General features: G+C 42.3%; 1 protein-coding gene across 3 annotated transcripts in view; it reads right to left on the bottom strand.

Annotated features, from left to right (window-relative positions):
• Positions 1-27,362, bottom strand: part of LOC141103740 (vitellogenin-1-like) — a 232,430-nt gene that overhangs the window by 126,856 nt on the left and 78,212 nt on the right. For all 3 annotated transcript variants that reach the window (XM_073593683.1, XM_073593682.1, XM_073593684.1), the window contains exons 14-20: positions 26,884-27,008; positions 26,664-26,771; positions 22,459-22,578; positions 20,880-21,063; positions 15,582-15,675; positions 11,791-11,976; positions 1,151-1,298 (exon numbers count right to left, since the gene is read on the bottom strand). In XM_073593683.1, the coding sequence (XP_073449784.1) occupies positions 1,151-1,298; positions 11,791-11,976; positions 15,582-15,675; positions 20,880-21,063; positions 22,459-22,578; positions 26,664-26,771; positions 26,884-27,008 (965 nt within the window). The remainder of the gene's footprint in view (positions 1-1,150; positions 1,299-11,790; positions 11,977-15,581; positions 15,676-20,879; positions 21,064-22,458; positions 22,579-26,663; positions 26,772-26,883; positions 27,009-27,362) is intronic.

The following is a 27,362-nucleotide window of genomic DNA, read 5'->3' as shown; positions in this document are numbered from 1 at the left end:
CCCTCCCTCCTTCCGCGTGCCTCCAGAGCAAGCAAATTGCTATGGGGGCACCAGAGCAGGCTTGCTCCCGAGCTGCTGCTCTGTGTCTATTCACACACGGAGCATGGCTCGGCCCTGCTCTCTCCTCATTGACTCACTGTCTGTGATTGACAGTAGAGGGAGCCAATGGGATGCCTTGCAATGTTTCCTAATTTAATCTCACTGCTTGTCCAATAGCATCCACAGCTCCAGCCCTAAGGAAGAGAGAGCATTTCCCCTAAAATGCGTTGTTTTCCCCTGATCAATAAAGACTTAAACTTCTTAAGTGTCATAATCTTTGGTATTCTATGCATGAAGATAAAAAGCCTTCTTGTGCAGCAGTCCCCCTCAACACCCTAATACTTACCTGAGCCCCATCTCTATCCAGCGATGTCCACGACTGCCTCAGCCGTGACTCCCCTACTCATTGCCTCCCGCTGCTGTCAATCAAAGTTAGCCAATGAGATGAGAGAGGGGGTGGGGCCAAACTGCAGCTCTGTATCTGAATGGATACACAGAGCTGCAGCTTGGCTCGGGTGCCCCCATAGCAAGCTGCTTGCTGTGGGGGCGCTCAAAGGGGAGGGAGGAGCCAGGAGAGCTGAAGAGGGATTGGAGGACAGGAGGAGAGGGGCTGCTCTGTGCAAATCGACTACACAGAGCAGGTAAGTATAACATGTTTGTTATTTTTATTGAAAAAAAAAAAAAGAGACTTTACAATCACAAAGGATACATGGGACAAACATAGATCTATAGTCAGAGAAAAAAGCAAAACAAAAAACAAATAGACAAAAAAATGCATATATATATATATATATATATATATGCATTTATATACATATATATATATATATGCATTTTTTTGTCTATTTGTTTTTTGTTTTGCTTTTTTCTCTGACTATAGATCTATGTTTGTCCCATGTTATATCTATGTTTGTTCCCATGTTCTCTGACTATAGATCTATGTTTGTCCCATGTTATTATATATATATATATATATATATATATATATATATATATATATAATGGATAGACAAGATGGACCACTTGGCATTTTTTCTGTTGTCACTCTTTTATGTTTCTAAGTTTAGTTTTATACTTTTCGCAGTAGTGAAGAGTTAATTTTTGCGCTGACCTTGGCCCTTGAAGCATCCCCAGCTGACAAGCCTTTCGGACTGACGGTCTGTTTTAGTATGTTTGGTTCTGTTCCAGCTGCTACAATAGGAGTCATCTTTGCTGCAGCTAAATCCTCTGAGTTCCTGGTTACAGCGAACGCTTTTGACCTGCACATAAAACATCGCATAGTTTATCTTAAGCACATATTTGTTAGCACTGTAAGAGAGAAAAAATGTTTTTCTTTTTTTTCTGTTGTTTATAATATTTTTCAACTTTTTCAAGGTTATTGTCTCTACCTTCTCTCTAGATATGTGTTACCTTGTTGAAATAGTCTCATCTATACTTAAACTATTGTTATTCTGCTCATGTCATTGTTCTGTTTTGTGTTGCTGTTATCATCCTTATTACTGGGTTCAGGCTTGGCAGAACGCTTGCACAAAATGTTGGCAGCATATAATACAATAAAACTGAATTGTGAGCAGATCATTCAAGATTCCTAATTAATCCAGGTGTGCAGTCATTTACTGTAAATTATTAGGAGATTTAATTATGAAAGTTTTCACCCAAGAGTCACACTTTTTTTTTTCAATAGAATCTTAAAGTGTTACTAAACCCAGGATCCTGCATTCACTATATTATTATACAGGATATATATAGTGCCAACAGTTTACGTAGCGCTTAACATGGAAATGCAATTATTTTAGTAAATATAAACAGCTAAATACATTTTCTCTTCAGCAGTATATAGCAGTCTTGTGACTTCTATTAGTGTCTGGTTAAAGCTTGTAGGAGGAGTTTTCATTCTCCTCTGAATGCCCTATGAGGCTGCATGACCCCTGACCCTCTGTCTGGACAGTGCTGATTGGTCCTGTGCCTGTCACATGCACCCTTCCAAGAGAAGAAAGAAAAAATGCTCTAGCAATTAGACTTGTGCACAATGGAAAATTTTGTTTAGTTTCGGTTCGTTGTCATTCATAAAATACATCATTTCGTTCTGTTATATTCATTATGTTACGTTAATTAGTTTTCGGAAAATTCGTTATTTCTGTAGAGTGTTGATATTCGTTATACTGAATCTCGAATCATGTCGAATTCATTCGTTATATCCGCTATAATTTCTTTCGTATTAGTTGAAATTCGATATTTATGTATGTATATATATTCGTGATAATTATTCGTAGTTTGGAAAGTCGTTTGTTTATTGAATCTATTAACACACACAATGACAATATCTCTTCTCCTCTGCTCAAATACAATACAACTCCCTTCTCACTCAGTTCTCAGGAATGCACTTTGCCAGTAATCCAACCTCCAGCACAAAATTAATCAGTTGACTGGACTGTAAGATTTACTTTGAGTTGACCTTTTGTTTCATTAGATCTTTAACGAATTCCCGAATCATGTCAAATTCATTAGTTATATCCGCTATAATTTCTTTTGTATTAGTTGAAATTCGTTATTTTTTTATTCGGACATTCGGATGCATCAAATGTCCGAAAGATGTAAAATTCGGCCGAATTTCGATTCGTTACGAAATGAGTTGCACATGTCTACTAGCAATACACACCAATCTGAGCATGTGCAAAGTGACTCCAATGGCTCTGTCTTATCAGGAGATGGTTAAGGGACAGTGCAGAGGATTAACCCCTTAGGTTCCACAGTGAGTATAACAAGCATGCTGTCAGGTACCAGGTGCGAGGCCAAGGTGCTGAGAGGGCTTCCCTTGCGGCTAAGTGCAGTGCACCCCTGGAAGTGGTACAGGGAGTGCAGTGCCCAAAGAAGCATGGTTTGCCAGTTGCTGTGGTTTGATCACTGGAAAGTTGCTGGAACAAGCAAGATGCACTGTAGGGCAGGTGTACTTGTGGAGTACCAGGCGAACTTGGCAGATGGACAATCCGGAAACAGAACCAGGAGCCAGGCTGGGGGTCATGCACGGTAAATCAGTCAATGTGAAATTCAGGTAGCAGAACTGGAACAAGCCGGGGTCATACACGGTGAGACAGGTTGCAGCAGAGTCGATGAGCCAAGCCGAGATCAAATACAGTGGAGCAGACAAGAGCAGGGTCAGTAGTACAAGCCAGAGGTCAAACCAGGAGATCAGGATACCAGGTTAAGCAAGCCGGATCGGTAACGGGAGGTCAAAGATCAGGATACACAGGAGCACAGGAACATAGGGGAGCTAATGATAATCCAGCAATGCACAGGTCTCAGCAGCAGGTTTATATAGGCCAGGAGGCGCTATCGCGCATCTGCATACGCCCGTTAGCGTTGTCGCTCATCTGCGTATGCCAATACACACGAAAGCGCGACTGATCTGGCCATGATGGGTGTTGGCAAGATTGCCAGTTCTTTGGCCATTTCCCTGACACATGCTTTACTACATATACAGACTGATTTTATCATTGTGGGATTAGTAACACTATACATGGAAAAAAGTGAATTTTGGGTGGAAGCTTTCATTAAAATAGCACTAAAGACATTTTTGTTTTCATTTTGGATAGAGCAAGGGAGGGTTAGAACCCCATTTGACTTTTTTGGGAGATTTTCCCTAACTTTCTGTCCCATTGCCAAAACAGGAAATGAGAGGAAATCCTTCCAAAGTAAGGGATTGTCTGCTTGTCACCAGAATTTATGTCCCCACTGGAAGGTTTCCCCTCTATTCCTGTTCTGGTGACAATCAAAAATGTGGAATTTCTTTTCACTTTCGGTGTCCACGGTAAACATGAGAAATAGAGAGGGTGAATCTCCTTAACGGGATCACAGACTGCAGTAAAAACCTGACAGGAGTTCTAATCCATCTCCACTTTCTCTAAACCTAAAAAAATTGCCTTTAGTTATACTTTAGTATACCGGCTGATCTGAGAATGAAGGTCTTTGCTGGTATGGGGTGACAACTGTCTCCTATTACTTGTGGGGCGTAACCAGTGTATCCAAGAACTGAGTAAATGCACATGGAGACTAAACGTATACCGTATGTGAACCCTTACCTTGTAAAACAACCTGTGTAGTTTAAAATAGAAAAACGAAAGGCAAAACATTTGTGTGTATGTATGTGTGTGTGTGTATATATAAAAAAACACTATAAATACCTTTTTTCTTTTTTATACGTGATCACATTCCCTCTGTTCTCAGCTGCATAAGGACCTCAGAGAGGTGGGGCAGGAGAAACAGCAATACACTGAGGTGGTTTTCAGGCATTTTAGTGCTAGAAATAGCCTCTAAATAACGCCTCAAAACCGCCTCCCATTCATTTCAGTGTGACTTTTCACACTGGGGCGGTGCGCTTGTGGGACGTTTGGAAAAGTCTTTGGGGTGGTTTGGAAGTGCTGTATACAGTGCTCCCAAAACGCCCTGCCTATTGAAATGAATGGGCAGCGCTTCCAAAGCGCCTGAAAAGCAATACAGAAGCGCCGCAATGCGGGTGCTTTTAACCCCTTATTCGGGGTTAAAAACGCCCCACTAGCCGAAAAGCGCTGCAAAAGCACCGCTAAAACGAGGGTGAAAGGGGTCTTAGTGTGGTCAGTTTTTAATAGGTAAGCAGAGGGCCTGGCGGGAATACCAGGGATTTCACACAATGGAAGCAATACAAAGAGAACAGCATACATTTTCATATAAGTACATGGTACAGCAGGCACAAATCAGGAATATGAAATGTTAGCTTAATATAGTCTTTAAACTTGGTCTATAGTGTAGAAATTGAATGTTCACAGAAAAAAGGCAATGTACAGCAATGGCATCCATCGCTGGAATTGCTGGCAGGGGATGGAGCCCATCCCGGCTCCTAGCTGTAGCTCAAGGCAGAGAAAAGAGGTGATCCCAATGCCGCACGTCTGTGTGATCATATAGTGGTGATAAGAGTGGCAATCTAAGCCTGGACTCCAACCAATGTGTTTTGCTCTGCCCCCTGGAGCTTAATCATGGGGATTATGATCATAATTAATCTGCGGGGGGAGGAGGGAAACATGTTGGGGGCATGGCCTGGTTGGTGTCCAGGCTGGGGTTGCCACTCTTATCACCACTGTAGGATCACACAGAGGTGCGGCATTGGGGATCATTTCTTTTCTCTCGCAGCAGCTATGGTATTGTTTGGTCACACTGCGATTCCTAAATTTCCTTGCAGATTTCCAGCTGCCAGTGGGAGACTTCCAGGAAGCTGACAGCGGAGATACGCTGTAATGGGAAACCTATCCTCTAGTCTTCAACAGGTACCTCTCCATAATACTTTTTCTATTATCTCCCTAACCACCGGAGGTCTGTCCCTATGTTACTCCTACACTGCATGTAAGCAGGTGCTTGTGGGGTGTCATGTAATGTATTTCTGCTGTTGTATTCATTGCACTGTGTAATTACACAGATTGTAACAGGCTGCCTAAGGATGGGAATGGGTTAACTGTGTCTAGACTCTTTTCTCAGGCTTTTTGAGGCCTACCCCACTGCTGCAAGCCACATAAATACCAGGGGAGATCTCAGAGAAGGCTCTCTCTCTTCCACATGGGATTTACAGAGGAAGAACTGCTGCAATATGAAGATCTACTGGAGCACGTGGTTCCCCTCTGGGTCACTTAGCTGGAATTGTCCCTGGATTAAGACCACTAGACTCTTGCTGAATGGACTTTACTTCTCTGGAAGGTATGAACCTGGCAGCCTGCATTAGTTAGTTAAGGCTGGACTCTGTTTCTTGTGTGCTGTACTGTTAAACTGTGTTACTGATTAACTGTTTTAAGCCTGGTCTAAAGTAATTCAAAGGGGTGCATGATGGTTTCTGGACTATGAAAGAACTGGTTCAGTAAAGCACTTACGGGGTATGAAGCAAGGCCATTACAAATGGTTTACTCAGAAGGACAAGCAGGAGGAGGAACGTACTTGCTATAGGTAACTAATACAAGGTACATTGCAGCCAGTTTGGTAGCAAGGGGGTCAGTTATCTGGCTCCTTCCCTAGCGGTCGGTTCCCCCAAAGTAACTGGGACACGGTACAAAGACCTCATGTATCTGGCTGCATGCTACAGGAGAGTGGAAGGAGTTAACCAAGTGCACACAAAAGGTCTGCTCTAGGTGCAGGGCGGGACCTCATTCCGTCACTGGGAGTGAGGTGACAGAGGTACACTGGACTGGTGGAGAGGGCATGAGCTCAGGGTTGTCCCTTTTAAATGTAAAATACACCAAGCAAGGGTATGTCGTGACGCGGGTCAGCGCTCTTATAGAAGGACTCTGTACGCTACACTGTCTGTGGCTCATCTCTAAGCTGGGGGAGCCATAATGCTTGAATTTCACAAGCCCACAACTTGGCTTTGACGGCAGGGAATGCCGCCCTGTGTCCACATGCAGGCTCGACAACTGATGCAGATTCTCCTGTTTATGAAATTCTGTGTCAGGATGCCCACCCAAATCTTCAAATTTTCGACATCCAATAAGATATGCTGACCTCTCCAAGATGGCTGCCTGGAGCCCATACCAGAGAACAAATTAGTCCTCAGTGGTCTCTTGCCAGCCTGAAGAAATAGCACAGTGCTACCTTCAGGCTGGTTAATATACTGCAGCCCAATACCTGGCTACACGCAGGGCCAGGACAAGGGGTGGGCATGGGGGGCGGCACTGTGGTATCATGTGAGGTATGGGGGCACCACAAGGAGATAGGGAGGGGGGTGGGATTCATGTTGAGAGTGGAATTTGGGGGGCGGCAGGAGGTAAGAATTGTTTTAGGAGGGGAAATTTAGGGAGGTGTGCTAGGATTGGTAATTTGTGTTGAGAGGAGTGATGGGGAAGAAGATTTGTGCTAGGAGGGGGATTTGAGCTAGAAAAGGTAATATGGTAGGGGAGGGGGAATTTGTGCTAGGAGGGGGAAGTTTTTTTGGGGGTGGGGGATTTGTGCTAGTAGGGATATTTGGGGGGGCGATGATTGTGGGAGGGGAGTTTGTGCTGGGAGGGGGGATTTGGAGTGGGGAAGAGGATTTGTGTTTGGAGGGGAAATTTGAGGGGTAGTGGATTTGTGCTAGCAAGGAGGATTTTTTTTAACATTTTTTTTTGGGGGGGGGGGGGGGGTGCCTGGAGCATATGTGGAATGAGAGGATTTGGCTGATTCCCGCTACACTTGGAGCTGGGGGAAAAAGAGGGGGCAGAATAGTCATATGACCAACAATAAAATGAATGAGAAGAGGCATTTTCCCTGTGTTGTAAATGTACTAATTCATTAAATCAGCCAATGCAGCGGCATCATCTTACAGTCATATACAATCAGAGATTTATGTGGGAACACTTTGTTTAGATATGAAATTTGCTCATTACTGGTATATGAAGACATAATCATATTGCATACTGGCACCTTTGGCCTCCATTGCCAAGTAAGCTGATAAGCGAATAATTATATCGCCAATATCACCGCAGTAGCCAAGGTCTGATCACAGATACACAATTAGAAACATAAACACAGATATATATTGCGGTCAGATTAATCAGATCTAATCTCAATCACTAAAACCTCATTAAAGTTTTCATATTTTAATGTAATTTAAAAAGTTGTTTTTAGTCTTTTTAAATCTGCAGCTTTCATTAGCAGGACACCTGCTGATCCGGCAATGACGGTCTTTGCTCAGTCACTTTCTGTGGGTGACAAATGTCACCAATTTGTGTTTTTGCATTGTTACATTCACCCTCGGCGGGGATGACAAGTGGCCATGCCTACACACGTTGTCAAGCAATGGTCTACTGTTGTCACGATGAAATAGCCACAAGTTCATGTATATCCACTTCAATACCGGACACGTTCACCCCCCTCCTGCCCAGGCCAATTTTCAAATTTCAGCGCTGTCACACTTTGAAAGACAATAACTCCGTCATACAACACTGTACCCAAATTATATTTTTATATTTTTTTTATAGACAGATTTTCTTTTGGTGGTATGTAATCACCACTGGGTATTTTTATTGTTTGCTAGAAATGTGCCATTTGTTTAGTTCCGAATTCGTTTTTTTAACAAATTTTGACAAATTTGTTAATTTCCGAATTTCTGAATTTCTGAATTTCTGAATTTCTGAATTTCCGAATTTCCGAAATTTGAAATTTCTGAATTTCCGAATTTCCAATTTTCAAATTTCTGAATTTCGAATTTCCGAATTTCTGAAATTCCAAATGTTCGAAATTTCGAATTTCCAAAATTCCAAATGTCAGAAATTTCGAATTTTCGCCAATTCAGAAATTTGAAAATTCAGAAATTTGAAATTGGAAATTTCGAAATTTCTAATATTTCCGAATTTCCAATTTCAAATTTCTGAATTTTCAAATTTCTGAATTGTGCAAAAATTCGAAATTTCTGACATTTGGAATTTTGGAAATTCGAAATTTCGAACATTTGGAATTTCAGAAATTCGGAATCTCGGAATTCGGAAATTCAGAATTCGGAAATTTGAAATTCGGAAATTTGAAATTCGGAAATTTGAAATTCGGAAATTTGAAATTCAGAAATGTTAAAATTCAGAAATTCAAAATTTGGAAATTCAGAATTTTGGAATTTTCTAAAATTCTGAAATTTTAAAAATTCAGAATTTTGGAAATTTGAAATTCGGAAAATGGAAAATTTTGGAAATTCGAAAATTCGTAATTCAAAAATTCAGAAATTCGGAATTCGAAAATTCAGAAATTTGGGAATTCGAAAATTCGAAAATTTGGAAATTTGAAAATTCGGAAATTTGAAAATTCAAAAATCTGAATTTTCGAATTTCTGAATTTTCCAATTTCCAAATTTTCCAATTTCCGAATTTTTCAATTTCCAAATTTCCGAAAAAAACCCAAAAAAAACGAATGATATGAAAACAAAAACAAACTAATTTTTTGTCAGTGCACATGTCTATTGTTTGCCAAATAAATAAAAATTAACCGAACATTTTGAACCCCCTCCCACATTTTTCTTTGTAAGGCACCTTTCACACGAGGCGGACTGCGGCTCCGCTTGCTCAGCAGGGAATCTATCCGTTGATCTCCCCTGAGCAGGCAGGTGAAAGTTCCATGTCCGCTCTGCTTATGCTGAGCAGACATGGACACAGCCAGCTCTCCTCTATGGGCGGTTGGATGTAAACGAACCGCTTGTCTGTTTACACCCGACTGCCATCTGACCCAATCCGCTGGTCAGAATCGGGGAATGGATCCCCATCCGTCTCTTTTTTGGCAGATCGGATCAGATTGAATGTCAGCGGGTGTAAACAGACACATGTCCGTTAACATCCGCTGCTTCATAGAGAAGAATGGAGGTTCTGATCGGGAAAAACTGACAGGCAGACCCGATTAGAATGTCCCTGTGAAAGGGGCCTTTCTGTTATAAAATTTTGCAAATAATCTTTCTTCATAAATTTAGACCAAAATGTATTCTGCTACATTTCTTTGGTAAAAATAACCGAAATCAGTGTACAGTGGAACCCTGGATTAAGAGCATAATCTGTTCCAGCAGAATGTTTGTAATCCAAAGCAATCGCATATCAAAGCTAGTTTCCCCATAGAAGCCAATGGAAATGAAGATAATTCATTCCGCATTGACTTCTATTGCATGCAATACCGCATGTGGCCAGAGGTGGGGGGGGGCACCGCAGAGCCTCGGAAATACTCGGGGACAGCTCGACTGAACTCAGAAAGGCTCGGAAACACTCGGGAAAGGAGTGTGATTTAACTGTACTTCTGTCTCGGTCAGATTTCATGGTTTCTGACAGCTGGGTATGCTTGGGATGCCATTAAGGAGGGTGGGGGGGACAGATTGAGGGTAAGGTGTTGGAGAATGTGACTATGATTCACATCAGTGGCGGCCCGTCCATTAGGGGCGCCCGGGCGCCGTCCCCTCTCTCCAGGCCACCCCCTATATGCAATTGATAGATTCATGCATAGTATTAATATCTAACCACTGCTGCCGTGGCCACCCCTATTCATGCGTCCGGCCCCTTTCAGGAAACCAGGCACATGAATTACAGCGGCCTGGGTTTTTTTTTAAGCAACTGATTAGAGCCAGATCCCATCCAGGTGTGTTACAACAGCGAATGAAGCTGGTGTGATACCCGTTTTGGCCGAAAAAGAGAAGACTCCAGATTAGCCGCCGAGGAGGAGGGAGGAAACGGAAGCCGCTGCCGTGATAACCTGTGGAGAGCAGGAGAATGGGAGGCCACCGTCGCCAAGCAGGGGAAGCCGCCGGGGATGGGGTAAGTGTTATCGACCGAACGGGAAGGGTGGGGGTGGCATACTGTTTGCCGCCCCTCCACAAAAAAATTCCACCGGCCGCCACTGGTTCACATTAAATATAAATTACCAGCTCTCCCTGGATATTCAGGATAGCATCCAAAAAAACAAACAAAAAAAAATTCTGTAAATCTATGTAGCACAGAACATGGTCCCAAAGGTTGACTATGCTTAACCACTTGCCATCGATGGTACGTCGTTGGATTGCAAGGGTGATCTCTCGGGTATTGCTGACTGAGAAATAATTTTTTAGAGCTGGCGAAGCTGAACAAAGTAAAAGGAATCCGAGCAGCTAAACAGCTGCTGGATTCATTTTACAGGTGGTGGAAGGGAGTGCCCCCACCCATTGCCACCTCTACTGGGTAAAGAGCGATCGGGGAGTCCAGCAAGGATTTGACAGGTACCATCTGTTTCCTGAGATGTAGTGGGAGGAACGGATGTCGTTCCTCCCACTGTGTGACATCAGAGACTGGAAGTGACGAAATTTGATCTCATGTAAACCAGCCATTATCGGCTTCTACAAGCATCAGATCAATGAGGAGGGCAGAGGAGAAATCTAGGGTGTAATGGACCCCATATCTCTCCATAAAGAGGACCTGTCATTGCCCATGCTATCACAAGGGATGTTGTTCATCCTTTGTGATAGCAATAAATGTGATAAAGAAAAAAAGTTACAGTGTAAAAAAAAAAAAAAAAGAAGAAAAAAGTCAAATAATATATATATTTTTTAAGGTTCCCCCCCCCCCCCGGTGCTCGTGCACAAGTGTGAACACATGCATTGGTATGTAAAAGGCGATCACACCACTCATGTGAAGTATTGCCTGGAGTGTTATAGCGAGAGCAATAATTCTGGCACCAGACCTCTTCTGCAACTCTATTCTGGTAACCTGTAAACACGTATAAAGTGTCGCCTACAGAGATTTTTAAGTACCATAGTTTGGCACCGTTTCACAAGCACTTGCAAATTTTAAAGTTAAGTATCTATTTATTCACTGTAGCATCATCTTTCATATTTTACCAAACAATTGGATATTATATTGTGTTTTTGTGCATTAGAATTCACTAAAGTGTATTTTCTCCCAAAAAAATGCATTTGAAAAATTGCTGCACAAATACCTTGTCACATAAAAAACTGCAACACCCACCATTTAATTCTCTAGGGCCTCTGCTTAAAAAATATATATAATGTTTGTATGGGGGTGTTTAATGGGGGTTCTAAGTAATTTTCTATCTAAAAATATAGATTTTTTCATATATGTGATAAGTGTTAGAAATGGCCCAGAGCTGAAGTAGTTAAAAAAGGATGGAAGTGAAAACAATGGTAAAAAAAATGGCAATTGTTTAGGATATGCAAAGAAATTATCATAGAGTTACTGTTTACATCTACGCACTTTAATGATACCATTTCATTTGCAGGCAGAAGCAACATTGACAGACTGTAAATACCTTATGGCAAAGACTTCATTGTCTGGCAGCTCTGGAATAAAATCCATCTTGAAGTGTTTTTGCCCAATGTTCAAGTTCACATCCACATTTGCTGGCAATACAAGGCTGACCTGAGTTCTGTGCTCCAATCCGGCTTGGATCAGGTTGGTGTTGACCCCAATCATGAACACTATATCTTTGGTCATGCTAAAAATGGGGTACAAATTAACGTAAAATCAGTGTCCTAGTTCACAGACTAAATAGCTTAATATTTAAAGGGAAAGAACAGCTTGCATTCAGTGAGGATATATAGTTTTTGAATTGTAAATGTAATGTTAATCCAAAAATACATTTTAATGAGACTTTTACATTTTTACTGGTCTACTCTCAGTATTGTGATTATTTTTTTTGAATATAGAATTGGATTTAAATTGGTTTATTAATATTTTTTAGTGATCCTTTGAATAAGTAAATTGCAGTAATTAATTAACTCATTAGTGCTGATATAATATACACATTTTTTAAATAAGTTGGGGATTCTATTATGCACCAAAAAGATTAGTGGGTGCATGAGTTTTATCTGGAATTTTATATATTTTTAATTTAATTTTAACTCTAATCTGATCTTTATTTTATATTGATATTGATTTATATATATTTGATTGTTATGTATTGAGTAACAGACATGGTTACTGCAATAGATATTATGTCTGTTTGTTCATATGCGCAATATATATATGTGCTCTTATGGCGGATGCTAGAGATATCATGCCTGTGGGGACACTATGTGAGTGGGTAAGTGATTGTCTGTCATTTGAATATGTGGGAGTATATAACTATGGCTGCCGCATGTAGCCAATCCCAGGACGAAGTCGCTATGACAAAACGCGTCAGAACGTGGCTGTATGACAACCGGAAGTGATGTTTAGGCATCACCGGAAGTGAAGTTCCATGTGTTGTGACACACTGGTCGGGTGAAATTCGGTTTTAACCTATGTCCGCCATGACTGGGTATCTTTGGCATATGCACACCATACCAATGCGATTTTAAATTTGCCTTCTTGTATGTGCATTACCATTAGGCTGTGTGATTTTAATAAATCCTATGTTTGATGTTATCGCACTATTTGGAGTCTCATTTTCTTCTATATATTACGGATTTCTTTGGGTCTCTGGATACTTGGAACATCTGTGATGGGACACACTTGAACCTGAGGGGTTCACTGCCTTATACGCCAAACAAGACAGTGTGAGGCAATTAATGCTTAATCTAATTGTGGAGGGGAGACACGATATTGATCACGTGGTGCGGGGTTGGACCAGTCTATCAAATGAAATTCTCATCACGAAGGTACCACTCTACTTTTATTGTTTATTATATGGATTATTTTCATATTACTATATTTTCTCTCATGTTTGCACAGTACTACTCATCGGGTGTGTAATACTTATGCATTGTTATATCACTTAGCGCCACTATTTATCTCTAATTTGTAGTCGGTAGATATGTTATATCATTCTGATTATTATATTCCATATATAGATCATATGGAATAGCAGTAGTCATCTATATGTTAGGGAATGTCCTTTCTAAGCATGTAGAAGTGATTGGGGCAGCTTTTTAGCCACCTCAATCACTTCTACTACAAAGTTGCCAGGAGATTGTTTACATGCCAGTGCTGCCACCGACGTAACTACTAAATGAAAGGATTACTAAGGCACTGCTGGGACGGGGAGCACCATATAAAATGGTATAAGGGCTAAACTTTACTGGGAGATGCTTCAATATGTAAATAAAACAGCAACATATTTCTTTTTAAAAGCAATGGTTGCTTGGGCTGACTCAGAATCAACTTTTTCCTATAATTCCTAGGGTAATGTTATTCCAACAGAAGGCGCAATCCTAACCCTACCACTTTACAAAGTATTTCCCAGTATTCCAGCACACTGGCTATGGGGCCTACAACTTCTTTCTTTATGCTGTCCTCTTCTAAGATTTCCTGGTCAGAGCATGAACTTTCCCTTCTCAACAGGAGCCTGTCCCTTTGTCTAGATCAGGGGGGTTCAACCTGCGGCTCTCCAGCTGTTGCGGAGCTACACGTCCCATCATGCCTCTGCCTTTTGGGAGTCATGCTTGCAACTGTCAGTCTTGCAATGCCTCATGGGACTTTTATTGCAATGCCTCATGGGTCCTGTAGTTCTGCAACAGCTGGAGGGCCACAGGTTGGACACCCATGGTCTAGGTCTACCCTTTCTCTATCAATCGGTGACCTGTCCCTATGTCCATTCCCCACACCTCTGTGTCCAAGATGGCCACTCAAAACTCTTGAGAGTTTTGTACCTATATTATGCACTGGCTTCCCCCCCAAGATGGACACCTGGAGTCCACGACAGAGGCCATAGCAGTCCTTTTAAAGGCTTTGCCTATTGTCAGTAGTAAACGGAGGTCACATGCTTACAACTCTCAGCAACCCGGGCTCACAAAGTGCCATCTCCAGATTAAAGGAGCATAGTATTTCCTTTAAAGGGACCTTACAAAGAGACACAACATGCATTGGGAGGGCATCTTTCTAACGTAAGTGGACCGTTGTCACCAGAATAGATATCTTCATTGAAATATTTTCACTCTATTCCTGTTCTGGTGACAAGTGAAATTTAGTTTTTCCCATATTATGCTCCCCTGATGGCAGTGATCATTGGAAAAAAATCTCTGAATCTCCTAAATGAGGACACAGGCAGAAATGAAACACTTCATTGATCTAAAACTAAAAAAAAAAGTATGGACTTTAGATACACTAATAATATCAGTCTGAATGTAACACCACTTCCTCAAATTCAGTCTATCCAATATCGAGCTCAAAATATTTCCTCTGCCGTGTGCCTCTTGCCCTGACTTTTCTGTCAGGATCGATGGCACAACTATCAACCCATCCCCACATGCCAGGATGAACTCACCTTTAGGCCCCACATCCAATCACTGTTCAAAGCTTGCTAACCAATGACATCACAAAGCTTCTAATTCACTCCCTGGTCATCTCTTGCCTCCACTACTGCAACTCCCTCCTCTATGGATTACCTTTACATAACCTATCCCCCTTCAGCCCTTCATGAGTGCTGTTGCCAGACTCATCCAACTTACCAACTGTTCAGTGTCTAGTACCCCTCTCTGCCAATTCTTCCACTGGCTTCTGCTCACCTAACAAATTCAATTCAAAATGCTAACAAAAACTTACAAAGCCGTCCACAACTTGGCCCCCAGCTACATCACCAACCTAGTCTCAAAATACCAACCAAATGGTTCTCTTCCTTCCTCCCAAGACCTTCTGCTCTCTAGTTCCCCCCATCACCTCCTCCCATACTCACCTCCAGGACTTTTCCAAAGCCTCTCCCATTCTTTGGAATTTCCTACCCCAATCTGTCCAACTATCTCCTACTCTATCCACTTTCAGGGGATCCCTGAAAACCCTTCTCCACAGAGAAGCCTATCCTGCCCCCACCTAAAGATTGTTTTCCACTTTCTCCATCAGCTCACCCCCCACAGTTATTACCTTTTGTATCACTGGACCCTCCCCTTTAGATTGTAGATTGTAAGCTCTAACGAGCAGGGTCCTCTGATTCTCCAGAATTGAATTGTATTGTAAGTGTACTGTGTGCCCTCATGTTGTAAAGCACTGCGCAAGCTGTTGGCGCTATATAAATCCTGAATCATAATAATAATAAAAACAATAATAATAATTATAATAGTTAAAAGAACAGTATTGTCTTGTGACCCAAAATAACTGCACATACATTATACAGGATAGTGTGTATACCTTAAGAAAATCTTTGCCTTCAGATTAATGTTAGATTCAAGTAACTGGAGAATCCTTAGATCATCTTTTGGGTCGGGAGTGATGTGAGACTGAGCTAGTAATTGAAAAATAGTTTACAGATGAACAAAAAGCAGTAAAATATCATTTCTGTGTAATATCGTGCAGGTTAAAAAGGTCATATACTAATAATGGATATTACACTTATAACTAAGCATAATAAAGTCTGTGGTATTTTTGTATTTGCACTAACAGTAATGCCACGTACACACGGGCGGAATTTCCGACAGAAAGAGTCCGATGGGAGCTTTTCATCGTATATTCCGGCCGTGTGTATGCCCCATCGGACTTTTTCTGTCAAAAATTCAGACGGACTTAGATAGAGAACATGTTCTATATTTTTCCGACGGAACAAATTACTATCGGAAAAAACGCTCGTCTGTATGCTGTTCCGACGCACCAAAAACGACGCATGCTCTGAAGCAAGTAGGAGACGGAAGCTATTGGCTACTGGCTATTGAACTTCCGTTTTCTAGTCCTGTCGTATGCGTTGTACGTCACCGCGTTCTGGACGGTCAGAATTTGATGTGACCGTGTGTAGGCAAGACAGCTTGAGCGGAATTCCATTGGAACTCCGTCGGAAAAACCTTCAGAGTTTATTCCGACAGCAAAACCAGTCGTGTGTACAGAGCATTACATTCTCAATACAAGCTTTCAAAGGTCTACCCCCATCTTCTTAGTCCACGAATGAACAGTACTGATAAAGACACAAAGAGGATATTAGTACTGCTTGGACCAAGAAGAATGTGGTAGACCCCCGAAAACTTACCCTGGAAATACAGGGCTTCTTTCACACTTGTGACAGGACCACCCTTAGGACCACCCTTTTTTTCATTGGAAAAGTTATTAGCAAACATTATTAGGAATCTCAATGTCTTCTTACAATTTAAAAGACTGGAAAAACATCCTCTGTACTGCCATTACTTGAAGTAAAATGGAATTGCATTCAACTTCTGTGTCCTATTGAAGAGTTAAAGTGTCACTAAACCCAGGACCCTGCATTCCCTATATCTGGTCACCCACAGTACACAGAACATGGAAATGCAATTATTTTGGTAAATAAACTGCTAAATACCTTTTCCCATCAGCAGTATATAGCAGTATTGTGACCCTATCAGTGTCCAGCTGAGCACTGGTTAAAGCTTGCAGGAGGAGTTGTCATTCTCCTCTGAATCCTATGAGGCTGCATGACTCCTGACCTTCTGTCTGGACAGTGCTGATTGGCTCTGTGCTGATCACATGCACCCTCCCAAGAAAAAAAAAAAATTCCTAGCAATACACACCAGACTGAGTGCCTCTGATGCCGCGTACACACAACCGTTTTTTTCGTCAGCATAAACTCTGATGGTTTTTCTGACAGAGTTCCGCTGAAACGGATTTGCGTACACACGATTACACCAAGGTCCGATCATTTAGAACGCGATGACTTACAACACGTACAACGGGACTAGAAAAAGGAAGTTAAATAGCCAGTAGCCAATAGCTGCCCTTGCGTTGTTTTTGGTCCGTTGGAATAGCAAACAGACGAACGATTTTCCCAATAGGAATTGATTCCATCGGAAAGATTAAAAACATGTTCTATTTCTAGGTCCGTCAGAATTTTCGAAAGAAAAAGTCAGATGTAGCCCACACACGATCAGAATATCCGATGAAATGATTCCGTCGGACCTTTTCTGCCGGAAAGTCCGGTCCTGTGTATGCGGCATAAGGCTCTGAGTGCCTGGATTTGGGGACAGTGGAAGAAGGGAAGGATCAGAGAAGACAGGATCAAACAGCCCTTTTACACAATGCAGAGGATTAACCCCTTAGGTTCCACAGTGAGTATAACACGCATGCTTTACTGCATATACAGACTGTTGTGGGTTTAGTAACACCTTAAGTTGCCTGTGGATGGTGCCAAGTCAGCAGGTGACCATACTGTCTTAACAGACTGTGTCTAAGGAGGTATATCAATTCATATAGCAGCATTTGAAACAGAACCACTCGACTTTTTTTTTCCAAACAGTTGGTGATGGCCAACTCTGAATTCTGAACAGAAACACACGCAGATCCATAGCTTCGCTTAAAACTGGCCATCACAGTCCGTCTCCATTCTTCATTTAAAAAAGGAAAAAATATCAGCCGCATTCTAATTAGCTTTTCTTGGAGAGTTTGTTTTATAATCAGTGAATTGAATGTATACAATGCCTCTACCCCAAAAGCAACCTTTCTTGACGCGTTTCATCACTCCTGGGAGTTCCCTATTCTTGTGAACAAGCCTGGAGTGGTGAAATGCATCGAGGAAGGTTGGCATATTGATCAATGATTGTTGATATTTTTTATGAAGTCTGAACCTTACACATAGAATGCCACACTCCACATTCGTAAGCATACTTATAAGGTTATTGTCAGGAAAAGCCCTCTTGCAAATATCCCAGCAAACTAAAGTTTAAAAGAATGCCTGTGCACAGAAGCGCCATCCGGCACTCGCGCGCACGCAATAGCGCCAATAGCGCCAATAGCGCCAATAGCGCTAACGCGCGTACGCAATAGCGCCAATAGCGCGAACGAACGTACGCGCATGCACAATAGCGCCAATAGCAGGGCCCTGTGACAGCACTTGGCGCCAAAGAGGCTATTTAAAGAGGACTGTTCCACTGCTGCCTTGCTGTCTGGCCTACAGCGTTCCTGAAGACCCCTTGTGCCCTGTTACTTGCATTTGCTACCTGATACCTGTTGGACTGTTCCTGACTACTCTGTTTTCTGCCTGCCCTGATCCCGGCTTTTGGACTTTGACTACTCTGTTTTCTGCCCGCCCTGATCTCAGCTTTTGGACTTTGACTACTCTCCCGGATTTACCTTCTGTACCTGATCTGCCCGCCTGTCTTTTATCCGGCTTGCCTGTACCCTGCTGTCTACATCCTGCTGCTGGACTACAAGACACCTCCCTGCTGTCTACATCCTGCTGCTGGACTACAAGACACCTCCCTGCTGTCTACATCCTGCTGCTGGACTACAAGACACCTCCCTGCTGTCTACATCCTGCTGCTGGACTACAAGACACCTCCTTGCTGTCTACATCCTGCTGCCGGACTACAGGACACCTCCCAACTGACTACCTGATTCAGCTCTCTGTTCCAGCCTTCCAGTCAGGCACTTGTGCCCCTTCGCACTCCCGAGCCCCTGTCATCACTACCAGGGGTTATACGAGAGGCCGTTCCCTGCATTCCAGGCTCCACCTACCAGGTACGTGACAGTTATTGTTCAAATGGCTCATTCTCTAAGCTCTCCCCACCCCCATCTTTTAAGCTATTCGTATGAATGTTGCACATGAAGTGTAGCTTTGCAATTATGACATACTAAAATAGAACAATTAGACATGAAGGAGCAGGGTGATGACCTTAATTTGCTACAAGCAAAAGGGTGGTTTGTCTTGTCATGTGCAACGTCTAGGTCTACAAGTCAGGTGCAGTGTCCAGCTCTGCAATCAGGTGCAGCGTCCAGATCTGCAAGTCAGGTGCAGCGTCCAGCTCAGCATGTCAGGTGCAGCGTCCAGCTCAGCATGTCAGGTGCAGCGTCCAGCTCAGCAAGTCAGGAGCAGCGTCCAGCTCAGCATGTCAGGTGCAGCGCCCAGCTCAGCATGTCAGGTGCAGCGTCCAGCTCAGCATGTCAGGTGCAGCGTCCAGCTCAGCAAGTCAGGAGCAGCGTCCAGCTCTGCAAGTCAGGTGCAACGTCCAGCTCTGCAAGTCAGGTGCAGCGTCCAGATCTGCAAGTCAGGTGCAGCATCCAGATCTGCAAGTCAGGTGCAGCGTCCAGATCTGCAAGTCAGGTGCAGCGTTCAGATCTGCAAGTCAGGTGCAGCGTCCAGATCTGCAAGTCAGGTGCAGCGTCCAGCTCAGCATGTCAGGTGCAGCGTCCAGCTCTGCAAGTCAGGTGCAGCGTCCAGCTCTGCAAGTCAGGTGCAGAGTCCAGATCTGCAAGTCAGGTGCAGCGTTCAGATCTGCAAGTCAGGTGCAGCGTCCAGCTCTGCAAGTCAGGTGCAGCGTCCAGCTCTGCAAGTCAGGTGCAGCGGCCAGATCTGCAAGTCAGGTGCAGCGTTCAGATCTGCAAGTCAGGTGCAGCGTCCAGATCTGCAAGTCAGGTGCAGCGTCCAGATCTGCAAGTCAGGTGCAGCGTCCAGATCTGCAAGTCAGGTGCAGCGTCCAGATCTGCAAGTCAGGTGCAGCGTCCAGATCTGCAAGTCAGGTGCAGCGTCCAGCTCTGCAAGTCAGGTGCAGCGTCTAGCTCTGCAAGTCAGGTGCAGCGTCCAGCTCTGCAAGTCAGGTGCAGCGTCTAGCTTTGCAAGTCAGGTGCAGCGTCCAGCTCTGCAAGTCAGGTGCAGCGTCCAGCTCTGCAAGTCAGGTGCAGCATCCAGCTCTGCAAGTCAGGCGCAGCGTCCAGCTCTGCAAGTCAGGTGCAGCGTCCAGCTCTGCAAGTCAGGTGTAGCGTCCAGCTCTGCAAGTCAGGTGCAGCGTCCAGCTCTGCAAGTCAGGCGCAGCGTCCAGCTCTGCAAGTCAGGCGCAGCGTCCAGATCTGCAAGTCAGGTGCAGCGTCCAGATCTGCAAGTCAGGTGCAGTGTCTAGCTCTGCAAGTCAGGTGCAGCGTCCAGATCTGCAAGTCAGGTGCAGCGTCCAGCTCTATTGCCAGCAGCCTGTCAAGATCTACAAAAGGATAAATAAGGTGAAGGCTGTTCCGAGCACTACTCACGTTTAGGGCCGTATGCATTCAGGGATGTTAGACCAGGACCCAGAATTCAAGGCATATGTCCCTGAACATTAATGATTCTAAACACCAACACTAAAGTCCAACAATTAGCTGCTGTGTATTCGCCTGTCATAGATTTTGACAGGTTGCTGGCAGCGGGATGCTGGACGCTGCACCTATGCCTTCTGGACGCCCAAATACATGGACATTAGATGCTGACAGGTCAAACCACCTGTGTGCATGAGGCTTTAGACTGCTGCTTCTCCTTCATTGTCCAATCACAGGTTTAAGGCAGTTGAGATGACTTACCTGTGTTGCTTAACTGCAGCATGAAAAGTCAGGTCCCCGACCTGGCTGTGTTGCCTAGGATGGCTATGTGTGTCAGGATTAGATGGACAGGCTTTCAAATCAGGTTAAACAGCTCCCATATATTTCATCCGTGCATAAAGCTGTTTTCCCAGAGTTCAGGCTTCTCTAGCATTGCATCTCAGAGAGATGAGTGTTAAGCTCAGCACGTACCTTGTAATTTCACCCTTGTAACTGATGAATAGTACAGACTGGTTTCCAATGGCAGACCCACACACGTTGGGACGATCAGAAGATTTTCACTCGACAGTAAAGGCTTAGACCAGTGTATGTCCAGACCCGTCTGCAGAGCCTTTACAGTTGCATGTAATAAAGCAGACTTTCCACTAGAGAAAAACTAAACAAAAAAAAACACACATGGAAATTAAATTAAAGGCCGGCTCCGGGCAAAAAAAAAGTTTTCGCATGCGGTTGGGCTGTGCCCACATTGCTCGGGTCAACTGCTCGTTTTATCCAGTGGTGAGGAGAAGCTGCATACTCACCCGATCCTTTGATCCACGGGTAAACAGCACTCCCCCATGATCCAGCGGTGGACTGTTCCTGACATCCTCATGTCCATGGGCGTGATGACGTCAGGAACGGTTTACCGCACAAGACTACTGGACCCAGGTGGGGATTGGGTATATAACGTATATCTTCGTTCTTCAATCCCCTAGACAAAAACGAGCAGTTACCCCTGTGCAGTGCATGGGAAAGCCGTTTTTTTAACCTGGAGTTGGGCTTTAAAGTGCTTGTGAAACTCATAAATGAAATATGAACAAAGCATATGCTTCTGAAGTGTGTACTTGTCTCCATCCAGAGCACTAAGTGTCATTTCTGTCTGCTGGCCCTTCCTCTTCTATCAGCATGAATCACTTCAGACAAGTTTTCCTGACACAAAAAGAAAAAAGGTGACAGTGGAAAGAGCTCCAACACACAGCCTGTGATTGACAACCTCAGCTCTGTTTCTGTGTCTGTGTGAAGTGGGGGCGTGTACCTTCCTCCCAATCAGCTTTCAGGACTCCCCTCACTGAGCCCTGTAGCGTGTAATTTCACCTCTCTGCCCTGATACCTGAAAGCTCAGGCAGGCTTTATGAATTCTGGACTTTGAAAGGATGTAAGAGAAGACTGCAGATAAACAGGTACAATTTATATAGGAAGATTTGTTTCATCTTTGTGTATCACCTGAGGCCAGTCATTTCACTGGGTATATGTGAGGGTTTACAACCACTTTAAAATTGATTTATGGTCAACTAAAAAAAAAGTAACTCCTCCATTATAACCACTCTGTAGGTTTTTTTTTAACAAAGCTTGATTTGGTGATATCGCTACTGTTCTCCTTGCTGGAGGTTCTGATTTGAGAAAGCAAAGCCCTGCCTCAACCAAGATGGCTGCCACCAGAGACACATTGCAGATGAAGACATGGTAAGTCAGTAATGGGGAACGATCATCTGTAGGAAGTCCACAGACAATATTGCTGATTAGTCCTTTGTCCACTTCCTGTCCTACTTTAGGAACAGCTTCCACAGTTCAGTTCCTCTTAATCCTTGGGCCTCAAAACCCCGACTTTTATACCTTGCCTAACCTCTGCACTCAACAGAATTACAAATGAAAGTTAAGTTTGAATTTCAAGGATGAATTTTCAATGTTGGAGTGTACCTTTAATGTAGCTTTATGTTAGATGCATGTGTGTGATAAATTCTCTTTGAGGACAGAGGATCAGAAGCGACACTTCACAGCCTCCATTGCTCACCTTGAGGATGTTTTCTATTGAGTGTTTGTTTAATTCTTGATAGAAAAGTTCTTGTCCAAACATTTTAAAGTGCGCAAAAACCAGAGGTTCATCCCAAGGTAACGGCTTCCAGTCGTGGAGCTGTGCAGAAGAAGGAGAACGGCGTGAATCAGGGTGTACTTTACTTGTACACCAAGACTTTATCTGGAAGCACAGGAGAAAGTACTGCTAGACTGTAACTTCCAGCGACCAATCAGAGATAAGCTTTCTGTGAATGAGCCCAGCCAGGCTAATAAAAGATTAAATCGGATTGGCTGCTGAGGTTTATTAGTCTCTGTACACTGTTCTTTGCCTGATACTGATACATATACATCAGTCTCCCTTTACCTTTACTGTACCAATCTAGTATTACAATATTACATTTGAACATCACGGGTATCGGGAAAATAAACTCTTTTTAATGTTATCTTAGATATTTATGTGAAAGCGTTTAGATAAGTATATATATATATATAATTATTATTATTATTCACAATTTATATAACGCCAACAGTTTACACAGTGCTTTACAATGTAGAGGGGGGACAGCACAATTACAGTTCAATACAGAAGGGACAGGAAGGCCTTGCTCATAGAGCTTACATTCTAAAAGAGGGGTCTTAAACTGGCAGCCCTCCAGCTGTTGCAAAAATACAAGTTCCATGAGGCATTGCAAGGCTGACAGTTACAAGCATGACTCCCACAGGCAGAGGCATGATGGGACTTGTAGTTCTGCAACAGCTGGAGGGCCGCCAGTTTGAGCCCCTAATCTAAAGGGAGGGGGTGGTGGTACAAAAGGTAATAGATGCAGGAAATGATTTGATGGGGGTGGCTCAGGGACAGTTGTTAGGTGGGTGTGGGCTAGCAATATTGTAATATCTCATATATATATATATATATATATATATATATATATACTGTTTATATATATATACACTATATCATACTAATGAGTCAGTCACCGTACTCAAAAATGTTTATTGCTCAATAGTTACTTTCTACAAATGAAGAAATTGAGCAAGAAACTTTTGGGAGTGCGGTGACTCATTGGTGAGATATAGCAGTGACAGATCAGAGACTGTCTGTTCACAGCACCTGAAACACAGGATGTCTAGTCTATCTTTTTTGACAGATACTGTGTATATATATATATTCTGTATGAATGCTTATAAATCTTATCAGTACAATACGGTATGTACTATATATGTGTAATGTTTTTTTTATGTACTATATATGCACAATAGGTGTGTGTGTGTGTGTATATATATATATATATATATATATATATATATATATATATATATATATATATATATATATATATATATATATAAAACCTTATCCGCGCAATACTATATTTAATTTTTATCTATACATACAGTATAGTATAAATTCATTTTTTCTTATTCTGGCAGAGTCCGACCACTGGGTGGCACTCTTGCATTGATATGTAACATTTTTAGGCTTACGATATTGCCATCAGATGAGCAGTAAGCAGCAGGGCAACAAAGTGCTAATATGCTAATAATAATAAATGCAAATATGATGAGTAATTAGAACTGCAATAAAAAAAAAAAAAAAAAGTCATATAGAATTTTAGATTGTAAGCTTTGATGAGCAGGGTCCTCCAAACCCTCTTGTTTTAAGCTATGTTGTAACTGTACTGTCTACTTATATTCTGTGCAGTGCTGAACTAAACCGTAGGCGCTATATACATTCTGTATAATAATAATTTTATTGTGTTAGCCTACAACAATAAAAGAAGGAACAATGTGATTTTATTATGCTAGGACTTCCGTCTCTCAGCAATGAGACTCAAAGGTATGACAACATAGTATAAGATTAGCAGGAAAGTGGGCGTAGCAACCAATCAAATTCTAACAGGGTTTAAATGCACGTAAATGGGTGTATAAATGGCAAAAACAGTTTTAAAGCGATAATAAACTCTGCAATAAAGGACACCTGCAAACGTTGCAAAAGGGTTGCTCTAACCACCTCTATGCATATGAATAAATACGATAGATAGATAGATAGATAGATAGATAGATAGATAGATAGATAGATAGATAGATAGATAGATAGATAGATAGATAGATAGATAGATAGATAGATTGATTGTATAGCCTTGAACATCAATTAATTTAAATCAATTAAAACAACATTCAACATTAAAAGAAAAATGTAGTTGATCGAAAACCTTTACACTTTTCTGCTGCGCAGCGCTACTGCAGTATTATTGTGCGTCAAACTACTTTGCATTAAGGCAGCTCATTGCATTTGCCAGTGGACCTCAATGGACAAGAAAACCTCCCTGCATCATATTTGTAACTTAGTACACCACAACACAACACATGCATAGATTCCCTATGGAACTAAAGTCAGCTCTGCAATGTCCGCATACTCCCTCTGCATCAAAGACATCTTTTCCGTGTCGTCTTCCAGCATCTTCAGCCATCTTGGCCCAGGATGATAAAACTCCTCTGAGAGTTTATTCACGCCAGCACCAAGGCATGTCAAGAATGCACATTGAGCTGCACATGTGCAGCTCAGTGTACATTCATAAGAACCATTGGTCGGCGGCAGGTAAGATGCATTTATTTATTTAGTTCCTTATTTATGAATTAAACAGAAGGCTTTACAATTTTTTGATAACATTACAAGCTAAAGGTACCAACATATGTAAAAATCTACAGATTTACAGTCTGAGTATACAATGTCCTTAATCATTGAGCAACCAGTCAGGTCCTTTGTCAATAGTGGCATGAGGCAGGACGGGTATGGTTTTCTGGTTCAGTTGGGGTTGTGATATCCCTAGAAAGGAACCAGGGTGCCCAAATGCAAAAGTATTTTTCGCTTTGATTTCTCAAAGCTAAGGTGAAGAAAATTGCTGGATCTCGCTAATTCTTGAGTACCGCTGTGTCTTATTAAGGGGTTTGTTTTTATTTCCACATTGCCGGTATACATGCTGGTATACATGCCTTGCTGCAGTCAGGATATGTTTGAAAAGGAAGATTTTGTAATTCTTTATCAATAAAGGCTTATGGTGAAGTCTGCAAGAGATACACCTGTCGGGGTTTCAGTCGTGGTTTTTACTGTATTCCAGGACTCCTGCAGTGTGGGACAGTCCCAATAAGAATTGTTTATTGCAGGAAAAGACAGATAAGGTCTCTTTTACAATAAAGGGCTTTCTGAAAGCGTTATTTTTTTAACACTAAAGTTCCACTTTAAAAGAAAAGATTTTAAATAGTGTAGCACTGGAGAGGTTGCTGGCCAACATCTTGTTATTCTCCTCTTAATGGGACTTTGCCACCTTAATTAGAGTTTAAGTTTGGGATTCTTGCCCCCTTATACCATTGGGATTACAATAACACTTTATTAAAGGTGCTCCAACGCCATCTTGGGCCCCAACACTAGCCAACATTGGATGTACCACTGGCATTTTTTGGTTTACACTAAAGTTCCACTTTGAAAGATACATTTTTAAATAGTGTAGCACTGGAGAGGCTGCTTACTAACATTATGTTACTCTACTCTTAATGGGACAATGCCACCCTAATTTGGGATTCAGTGTGGGGACTTTTTCCCCTATTACCATTGGGATTACCATAACGCACTCCATTGTCCTCTTGGGCCCCAACACTTGCCAATGCCAAGTGTACCACTGGCCAAACAGAGGGGTTAAGGAGGGACTGAGACTTTTAGCCTCTAAACAAGTACAACCCATATTTGTAGGGCCCCTGTAAGACCTAGGAGGTGTGGATTTTACCCCCTTGAGTCAGGATTTGGGCACATGGTGAGGTTGTGTTTAGTAATACTGAACAGAATATAAAAACACAGATTGTCATTAGTGTAACTGACCCTGCTACCTAGTGGGATCCGAAGAAAAGCCAATTGCTTTGTGTGGTCGGTACTTCCCAGAATGATCCGCCAGGTCCATCTAACCTGTGGCACAATTTGGACCTGACCCTTTACATTTCATTTGCACATCGCTGTAATTTAGCCAGCTTTCCCATTTGTGTTAGATAAACAATGTATATTTCATTGCTTCCTGTTATTGTACAATTCCATGTGGGAGATTTTATATGATTTACATAATTTATATGTGCGGTGTGTTGTTGCACGCTGTGTATAAGTTAATGCTCAGGTTTCATTTCATGGCATTATCTCAGTTCTTGAAAAGTTCCTACCTTTTTGAGCATATCCATAATTTTCTTTATATTGTTCAGCCCGCTTCCAGAGGAGAATAAGTGTCTGTTCATTAATAATTCCTGAAGGCCTTCAGCATGGTAGCCGATCTATATGTAACAATGAAATGCAAGCATTGAATAACAAAAATGATATTTTTATGCTTTGGTAGAAGGACAAAGACATTCTTTTTCATTTCTTTCTTTTTATTTATTTTTTTACCTCAAGCAGTTCAGTGAAAACACCCATGAAGTGCATTTTGAGCCTACCAATAGCAGCGACCGGGAAAGCATCAGCAGCTTTAGGCAGGATGTTAAATATGCCTTGCAATCCTGACTTGAGTGAATCTACGAGAAATCAGAAACGTTTTAGTGGTATTGGATATGCTACCTAGGATTCCAATATTGACCAAGCCAAGTCAAGTTCACAGAAGGCTTGGGGACCTTTAGTATGAAGTAAATAAGTGGATCTGAACTCAAAATGTGAATATGTGTTACTATATAGGGAACATCTGAAGTTGGTAATTGTGCCTAAGCAACACACTGAAAAATCGATCGTTTTGCCCTGAATTCTCCCTAAAAAACAGCAGTGCACTTTCTGTGCCTAGGCCCCATAACTGTAGTGTGAGATCTAAGGGACTGCAGACTTATAGTTTCAGGAGATTTGGAGTGAGACTTAGTGATGTCACTACTGTTTTGCTC

Source organism: Aquarana catesbeiana, linkage group LG07 (genome assembly GCF_042186555.1).
Source record: "Aquarana catesbeiana isolate 2022-GZ linkage group LG07, ASM4218655v1, whole genome shotgun sequence".
NCBI classification, from domain to species: Eukaryota; Metazoa; Chordata; class Amphibia; order Anura; family Ranidae; genus Aquarana; species Aquarana catesbeiana.
The sequence above is the reverse complement of the archived record's forward strand: the minus strand, read 5'-3'. Positions and strand labels throughout refer to the sequence as shown.